The following is an 8,898-nucleotide window of genomic DNA, read 5'->3' as shown; positions in this document are numbered from 1 at the left end:
TTCTATTTGTTTCGTTCTTCTTCAGCCACATGAGCATAACAAACTTGAGCTTAGGTCAAGACTTTGTTGTTTTCTTGGCTATGGTGAAACTCAAAAAGGGTATCGGTGTTATGATCCTGTTTCTCATCGTCTTCATATCTCCCGCAATGTTGTCTTTTGGGAACATCGCCTCTTTGTCGAGCTCTCTTACTTTCGTGCTTCTCTATCTTCCTCCTCTGTCTTAGATCTATTTCCAGATGAGGCACATATTCCTTCTGTAGTTGCTCCTGATTCTCCTATAGACTGCTCTGTCCAACCACTAGATATCCTTGATCCCTTTCCTAGTTCCCCCTTTAATGAACAGGTGGAAGATGAACCAGTCGAAGACGAGCTACCCAAACCTGAGCTTGGGTCCCCTACTCCTACTCTGCCTGAAAATCTTGCACAAGACATTCCACCTCGTCACTCAACTCGGGTAAGATCCATTTGTGCACATTTACTTGACTATCATTGTTACACTGCCCTTGCTACACTGCACAAGCCTCACACCTATCGTGAGGCTTCCACTGACCCTTTATGGCAGATTGCAATGAAAGAGGAACTTGATGCATTATTTAAAAACTATACTTGAGACTTAGTCACTTTCCCCCTGGGAAATCTCTGGTTGGTTGTAAGTGGATCTACAAGATTAAGACTCGCTCTAATGGGTCCATTGAGCGCTACAAAGCTCGTCTTGTTACAAAAGGTTTTACACAGGAGTATGGGATTGATTATGAAGAGACATTTGCTCCGATTGCTCGTATCTCATCTGTTCGTGCCCTCTTAGCTGTTGATGCTGCCAGTAAATGGGACCTTTTCCAGATGGATGTCAAAAATGCATTCCTTAATGGGAATTTAAGTGAAGAAGTTTATATGCAACCTCCTCCTGGTCTCTCTGTTGAATCAAACAAGGTATATCACCTTCAACGTGCACTTTATGGCCTTAAACAAGCTCTACCATCTCCACGAGTTTCGTTTGCCAAATTCAGCTCTACCATCTCTCGCTTGGGTTACATGGCCAGTCATTATGATTCTGCCTTGTTTCTTCATCACACTGACAAAGACACTATTTTACTTCTCCTATATGTGGATGATATGATCATAACTGGTGATGATCTTAATGGCATTCAAGAATTCAAGGATTTTCTCAGTCGGTAGTTTGAGATGAAAGATCTTGGACATCTCAGCTACTTCTTAGGTCTTGAAATCACTCATTCTACAGATGGACTTTATATTACTATGCCAAGTATGCCTCTGAACTCTTGTCTCGAGTTGGACTTACTGATAGCAAGATTGTTGACACTCCAGTTGAGTTTAATGCGCATCTGACTCCCTCAGGAGGGAAACCATTGTCTAATCCCTCTCTTAGTATGCCTCTGAACTCTTGTCTCGAGCTGGACTTACTGATAGCAAGATTGTTGACACTTCAGTTGAGCTTAATGCGCATCTGACTCCCTCAAGAGGGAAACCATTGTCTAATCCATCTATTTATAGACGCTTAGTTGGCAGCCTAGTTTATCTCATTGTTACTCGTCCAGACATCTCCTATGCTGTTTACCAAGTGAGCCAATATCTGTCTGCTCCACGATCAACTCACTATGCTACTGTTCTGCTCATTCTTCAGTACCTAAAGGGAATTCTCTTTCATGGTTTTTTCTACCCTGCTTAGTCTCTTCTTGTTCTCCGTGCATTTTCTGATGCTGATTGGGCAGAAAATCCCGCTGATCGCAAGTCCACTACTGGTTATTGCTTTCTTCTTGGTTCTTCTCTAATTTCTTGGCGAAGCAAGAAACAAACTCATGTGGCCCACTCCAGTACTGAAGCAGAATATCGTGCCCTTGCTGATACCACATGTGAGCTTCTTTGGCTATAATGGCTTCTCAAAGACTTAGGTGTGTCTACATCCTTTGCTACTCCTCTTTATTGTGACAACAAGAGTGCCATTCATATTGCTCACAATGATGTCTTCCATGAACGAACTAAACACATCGAGATCGATTGTCATTTTATCCGTTATCATCTTGTCCATGGTGCTATCAAGCTAATCTCAGTCTCCTCTACAGATCAACTTGCAGATATCTTCACAAAGTCACATCCTAAGGGATGCCTTCATACTTTGGTTGACAACCTCAAGTTGGTCTCACATCTACCTTGAGTTTGAGGGGAGCTGTTAACGTGTATAGTGTTATGGGCTTTAGACCCAACTATATTTCTTATATAGCACACATTCTTATACTACACATTTACTTGTACTGCACTCCTATGCCTCTTATATAATGGCACACATGTATATTCCTCAGTTGAGAAATACAACACTATTAAATTCAGTATTTCTAACATTAAGAAATTCACACAATGGAAGTAGTCTGCGGAATTAAGAGAACTTTTTTAGACTTTTCTCTATCTCCTATTGTTTCTAAGAAAACTCGCTACACTAAGCCCATCAAAAACCAACACGATGAGGCGTTGCCCCTCAAGTCTAACTCTAACAATGGTGTTGATTGGATTAAGGATTTACTTCTGAAGACACTCAGAGCTGTTGGCAGCATGGATGAGGCCTAAGTCTGTACTAATAATCTGTTGGAGCGTTTTGAAAGAACTATTACCGCCCCTCTCCACAAAAGAATCAGCTTGTTGGAGAAACAAGCTGACAGGATGATTCAAGAACTTGGAAAGAAGAATCAAGAATTTGAAAAGAAGAATGAGGAACTTGAATGGAAGAATTGCGAACTTGAAAGGAAGAATCAAGAACTTGAACACATAACACAGGAAAATACCATTCTCAAACGTGCTGTGGTTGTCTAACATGAACGTCTGGCGCAATGCAATATTAAGGAACAGGAAATAAAGCATCTAAAAGACAGGTTGATAATGCTCCAGTTCAACAATTAAGGCTTATCTATGCATTTGAGTCAAGCTCTATGTAACACTTCCATTCCCGCAAACTCCAACTTCCATCCTGATGTCTTTTAGGGTGATGACAGCAAAGATATTACAAATTATTCATCGTAATTTTTACAAACTTTATGTTTTAATGTAATAATTTACTGTGTAGGTTTCTCATAAAAGTTAGTTTTTTTTGGTGATGTCTTTCTGAGCTCCAATTTTGATGTATATAACTTTTACAAACTTTACGTTTTAATGTAATAAATTTAGTGTATTGGTTCTCATAAAAATTAGTGTTTTTTTTTTTTGGTGATGCCTTTTTAAGTTCCACTTTTGATGTATATAACTTTTGTTTTTAAAGTCAATGCATTATTAATAGATTAATGAAGTTTCTTTCATTGAGTTTATGGGCGAGCTATGCATTAGCGGATACAAAGCATTTCTTTTTTGAAGGATATTAGGCAATGAGTGCACTAAATTATATCTAAATTTCAGTAAATCCACTGTCTTCACTTTGAAGGAAAGCTAAAACACTGGGTTTTTTTTTTTTTTTTTTTATCAGGCCGCACTGCATAATCCTTGATTGGCTTTGCAGGAACATCAATTCATGACTGCTTAACTGCTTTTAAATATGCAAAAGATCAAAGCTTTGCAGGAAAGTTATGCATATATGCAAAAGATCATATGGCATTCTCTTAGGAGCCAGTTTTTTTTGGGTAGAAAGTGAGAATGTCAGGACTTTCAGCTATTGAAGCCTGAATATCTTTAATAATTAATGGATGAGCAGAGGAATCCGAATTCTGTTTTGTCAAGAGGCAACTATTCGTTTTCTGTTGCTGGTCAAGCATTATATTAGCTGCCTCCCTTCCTTGTAATAATAGTAATCAAAGAGCATCAGAATCCTGCTCTACGTACTCCACAACCTTTTGAGTTCTTGTAGAAGAAAATAAAGTACATAGTAAAGAGAAGTAATGAATTGCATTAGATAGCGGCATGGAAAAGGTTCACATGTCAGTTTAAATGACAAACTGGAAAAAGCTCAAGGAACAAAACTAAACATTAATATCATTATCATTGAATAATTGATATAAAAATGAACATCTGTACTACAACAGAAATTAGAGAATCAATAAATAGCCATGTTACAACCGCTAGCCATGCTTGATGTAGTAAAAATTCGTACAAGCATTCTTGAGAACAAAATTCAAATCTTCTCATGCACCCAATTTTTCGTGGAAGAGGTAACTTCCATGTCCAAAATCAATGAAAGTTGCACTGTTGCAATAGATAATGAGAATAATCAACATATTTCTCCCAAAGGGGCTTGTATTTTTCAATCCCAATCTTCAACCATGGCTTTGAATTTCCATTGAAGTGCAGTACAGCACCCTTCTCTATCACCTGAGGATCAACATTTGTGTAGCCAAGCCCCAAAACATGCCATGAGGAATCCAAAGGCTCTGTCAATCCATAGAATGTCAACAGTCCAGGTGGCAGTGTGCCAAGTTTCCACAAAGTCCGGTCAACATTCCTTTCCTGCCAGTAGTGGTAGATACCAGTTACATTCCTTTTCCTCCACTCTACCAGGTCAAAAACATTCATCCCAAAAGCCCATCCACATGCATCAGGGTCAAAGTGCGCTCTTATAAGAGGGTGAGAGTAATTCAAGTACTTGTGGTATCTATGGAATGTTTCCATGCATGTCTCCACAGCCCCATTGACATTGCTGTTCAAATCAATGGAGAAAAGAGCAGAAAGATCCTTTTGAACCACAACATCATCGTCGAGAAATACCACCTTCTTCAATGCAGGAAATACTTCTGGGATATAAAACCTGAGGTGGTTAAGCATGGATAAATACTTAGGGTTCCGAAACTTGATTGGAGTCCGGCCATCATCACTATTGCCAGAGAAATAATAGCTTTGAGTTTCAGAGTCTTGAAGTTGCTTAAGAACAGGAACATAAGAAGCATTTAACCAATTAAAGTCTTCAAACTTTTGAACCTCAACAGTCACTCCTCGAAAATCGTTCATGGCAAACCAAGCCTTCATTGGAGCATAATTTATTTCATCGGTTACAAGATGGAACACAACCATTTCTGGATTGTTGGAATTTAAAGCAGTTGAATTGACCACAACTGAAGTGGCAAGGATGTTGTCTGAAAAGACACAGAAATGATAGAGATTGTTGTCTTTAAGTTTCATGTCTAGTTGCTTTTTTTCCTGAAGTTTCCTCTGTATGTTTACATTTCCGAACCACTCTGTCGTTAAGCGAACACCAAGGCAATATAAACTTTTTGGGACTTCTTCAGCAGCTATTTGTCCATATTTTGAACTCTTTTCACTCACAGAACTCATTTGTTCTTCGAGAGCTTGGATTCTCGCTTTCAGTCTCATGATCATGGTGGCACTGTCATAATGGAGTTGCTGAGCTTGGTAGAGCAAAAGTGCCATATCTCGGATCGCAGTTTCTGATTCACTGGTTGTCAAGGGTGTTCGCCTTATTGCAGCATTTGAGAGGAGGATCTGTGAATTACGAATCTGGGCACTTAATTCCCAAGCAAATTGAAGGTTGTTGCTCTCCTTTGCTATTACCACAAAAGCTTTTGCAAGAGAAATTTGGTCACTGAGTTGCCTGGCGACTGAGTCGGGGCTCAACATTTCTTCAGTAATGTTAAGGCCTTCCATTATTCTATCATGCCTGTAAGGTCTCTGCACATCAGGAAGACATGCACTCATTTTCTTAATTTTCCAAAAGAGATTAGAAAAAGTAAAGATCATATAACATAGTTCTCACTTTGTTTCAGGGAAAAGAGAGGGGAGGAAGAAGAATCAAGAGTACTTCTTAGCAAGCACCCAGAAGGGTGACACTATCATGCTAGTGTCACCCCAAAACAGAAGCATCATAACAACACTATTATCAGGACCAACAATTTGTATCATGCTACAATTCAACTCCAGAACTTAAAGATTTTACAAATCTTAAAAGTTTGGTTTTTGTTTCTAAACTTTAACAGTACGAGTACTGAGAATGAAACCTAATAAATAATCCAGATCATAACATGTTCATTCACCCCTACAGCCTAACAAATTCTAATCCAAATAAAGAGTTCAGCATCTTCTCTGTTTCAACTTGGTGGGAGAAAAGTTAAGCATCTTAAATGAATCAAATACTACAAAAATAAAGTACCGATTGCATTTGAAAGTAGGTTCTTATGTCAATTTAACTGATCGGCTTTAGTTTACCTTAAGACTAATTTATTTACTTAATACATCTATTCCACACGCTAAGCCATTTATTCTTCCAGGTTGCTTTGGGATGATCAGTAACCAAGCCATGCTGCTTCTAAAAATTTCTATTAAAAAAAAAATATATCAGCTGAGAATCAGCTGGAGCACACTGCATAATACTTATGAACACCCCCCCCCCCCCCCCCACCATGCAAATTAGACACACACCATTTACATATGCCACTTTATTTTTCATAGAGCAGTTCAAATAAAAATTCAACCATGCAAATAAACAAGCCATGAGGACACTGATATCATTATAAACAAAGCTTAATTCACCATAAACAGTCCTGGCTAGTAGTATTGCAACCTAAGCTGCTTCCAAAATCCCACCTCTGTTACAATTACACTTGCAGCAGCATTAAATCTGAACGACTGAATCTCTACATGTCTAAATGATAAACCAGGTTTTTTCACAACAATCACATCCATTTCACATTCTCTAGAATTTGAAAAATCTCACCCCAATTAGACCAAATGCCAGTATTACCCACAACCCAATTAAGTAATTTGTACCCTCAAATTCTCAAATAACTCAAAACACCAATTTTCAATATTCAATATTAAACAACTTCCCCCACTTTCCCACGTTTTCTCGGCAATCAAACAGAGCAAAATCCAAAGTTCCAAACAAATGAATTAAAAAAAAAAACAAAACAAAACCCAGATCTTTGTTTTACCTGAGGAATCACTGGCCTTGACTCAATCTGACTCCCTTTGCTCAAAACAAAAATGAAAAGCAGAACCGCTACTCCACACAATACCCACCACAACACATTCGGAAATCGCCTCCTTCCTGGCCTTCGAAAATCCACAGGTCTCCGCGGCCTCATACTCTTTAATTACAAGAAAATTATTTCCGGGAAAACTGTTTTCCCAGAAAATTTAGATTAAAAAAAAGAAAAAGGAAACGTTACGGCTTTTGGGTAATCTATTACAGATCAAAAGGTGGGAGTTTGAGATCTGTAACAGAAGTGGAATTTGGTTTTGAATTATTGGATTTTTTTTTTCTTAAAAAAAAAAAATTGGTGATTGAAAATTAGACTTGGTTTTTGTTTTTGGGGGTTGAATATTGTGGTGGAATGAATGGAAGAGAGAGGTCGAGTGGTCAGTGCAGAGAGTAAAAGGAAAGAGAAAGGAGAAGAGGATATTACTTTGCTGCGAAAGACAAAAGCAGTTGTGATTTTGTCCAGTGACCCTAATTTGGGATGATGTAATAACTGAGAGCTGTTTCTTAATTCAATTTCTAGCTATGTCGTTTTCTGTTGTTTTTGTTTTTCTAAGATGACTGGTACTGCAGGGGTCAAACCTTTTTTTGGTTCATTTGCAATCACTTTGTTATTATTATTATTATTATTATTATTAGTTCAGTTGTGTAAGGAATTTGGTATATCCCAACTTAGTAGAATTCAAATCGTATACGAAACTTCCATCAACAAAAATTTTAAATTGCATAGGAAATTTTGTTAGATTTTTTTTTTTCCTTCAATTAAAATCCAGTATTACTATTATCTATAAACCAACTCTTTCTTTTTCTCTTTCTCTCATTATGCCTGGTCAAGTTTTTTAGTCGATTTTCAATCATTTTGTTATTATATATATATAAGAATTTTGCCATCTAATTTCTATATTTTACTTATATAATATCTAAACAAACAGAAGCGTTTGACTTATTATAAACTTCATAATATATTTACACATAAACTTTTTTTTTAATTCTATTTTGTTTGGCTTTATATTCAATTGATTAAAAATGTCTCTCTTTTGATGAAAGGTTGTTTGTTTTTTTGACTTAAGTGCCTAATATTGTTAAACAACCATAGTCATAGAGGTGGGTTTTGTTCATATGGGTTTCAAAGTTTTTTTCATTAGCTATTTTTGGATATATATATATATATATATATATATATATATATATATATATATATATTATAGATTTTAAATTTGTAATATGTAATTATATTTAGAATTTTGTATTTATATATTTTTCTCTTTTTCAATTTTTATTTTAAATCTTTTTGGTGATTAATTTTATTATTTTCTTTATCAAATGCAAGTAATCACAAATACAAACATAAAATTCTTCTTAAGAGACTTTCTAATAATAATCTTCATATTTCTATAGCTTGCATGTTTCGTATCTTTCATCATTAATGCCTTCAATCTAGGTATGGCATGTAAAAAAATCACAACAATTTTTTTTTTAATTATTTTAATATTGCAACATGTATCAGATAATTGACAATATTAAGGACTAGTACCCTAAGTTTTATTTAAAATTTTGTTTAATTGATATTTTACATTTGGTAATTGAATGTTTCATAATGATGTTAGGGAAATTATTGTGTACTCTCGAAGTACTATAAATGCGTACTCCCTCCTCTCACATGAATGGTGGGTCTCACTAATTAAATTCATAGTGGGACCTACCATTCATGTGAGAGGAGGGAGTATGCATTTATGGTTCTCTGGGAGTACCTAATAATTTTCCTTGATGTCAGGGATTTTTGAGATTAGAACTCTAATGTGCAATTAATGAAGAAGAAACAAAAAATTGTTTAAAGCTTCTTACAAATTAAATGAAATTTATGTTTGCAAAACATTCATTTACATCTTAGAAAAATAAATTTGCTAAAAATTATGCTCACTTAACATTCATTCCAAAAAGAGTTACAATATTTACTGGATAAAACTTAATCTATT

General features: G+C 36.1%; 1 protein-coding gene across 1 annotated transcript; it reads right to left on the bottom strand.

The window, feature by feature from the left end:
• Positions 1-3,957: 3,957 nt before the first annotated feature.
• On the bottom strand, positions 3,958-7,473 carry LOC142641507 (putative galacturonosyltransferase 10). Its single transcript, XM_075815942.1, has 2 exons — positions 6,876-7,473; positions 3,958-5,616 (listed from the first exon to the last, which is right to left on the bottom strand). Exons 1-2 carry the CDS (start codon positions 7,026-7,028, stop codon positions 4,165-4,167), a joined length of 1,605 nt encoding a protein of 534 aa, XP_075672057.1. The 5' UTR covers positions 7,029-7,473; the 3' UTR covers positions 3,958-4,164.
• Between the last annotated feature and the right edge of the window lie 1,425 nt (positions 7,474-8,898).

Source organism: Castanea sativa, chromosome 6 (genome assembly GCF_040712315.1).
Source record: "Castanea sativa cultivar Marrone di Chiusa Pesio chromosome 6, ASM4071231v1".
NCBI lineage: Eukaryota > Viridiplantae > Streptophyta > Magnoliopsida > Fagales > Fagaceae > Castanea > Castanea sativa.
The sequence above is the reverse complement of the archived record's forward strand: the minus strand, read 5'-3'. Positions and strand labels throughout refer to the sequence as shown.

Coding starts and splice junctions, on each gene's coding strand:
- LOC142641507 (XM_075815942.1), bottom strand. CDS start 7,028: ATGAGGCCGCGGAGACCTGTGGATTTTCGAAGGCCAGGAAGGAGGCGA. Junction 5,617..6,875: donor CAAGGCCAGTGATTCCTCAG/GTAAAACAAAGA, acceptor CCTGATGTGCAG/AGACCTTACAGGCATGATAG.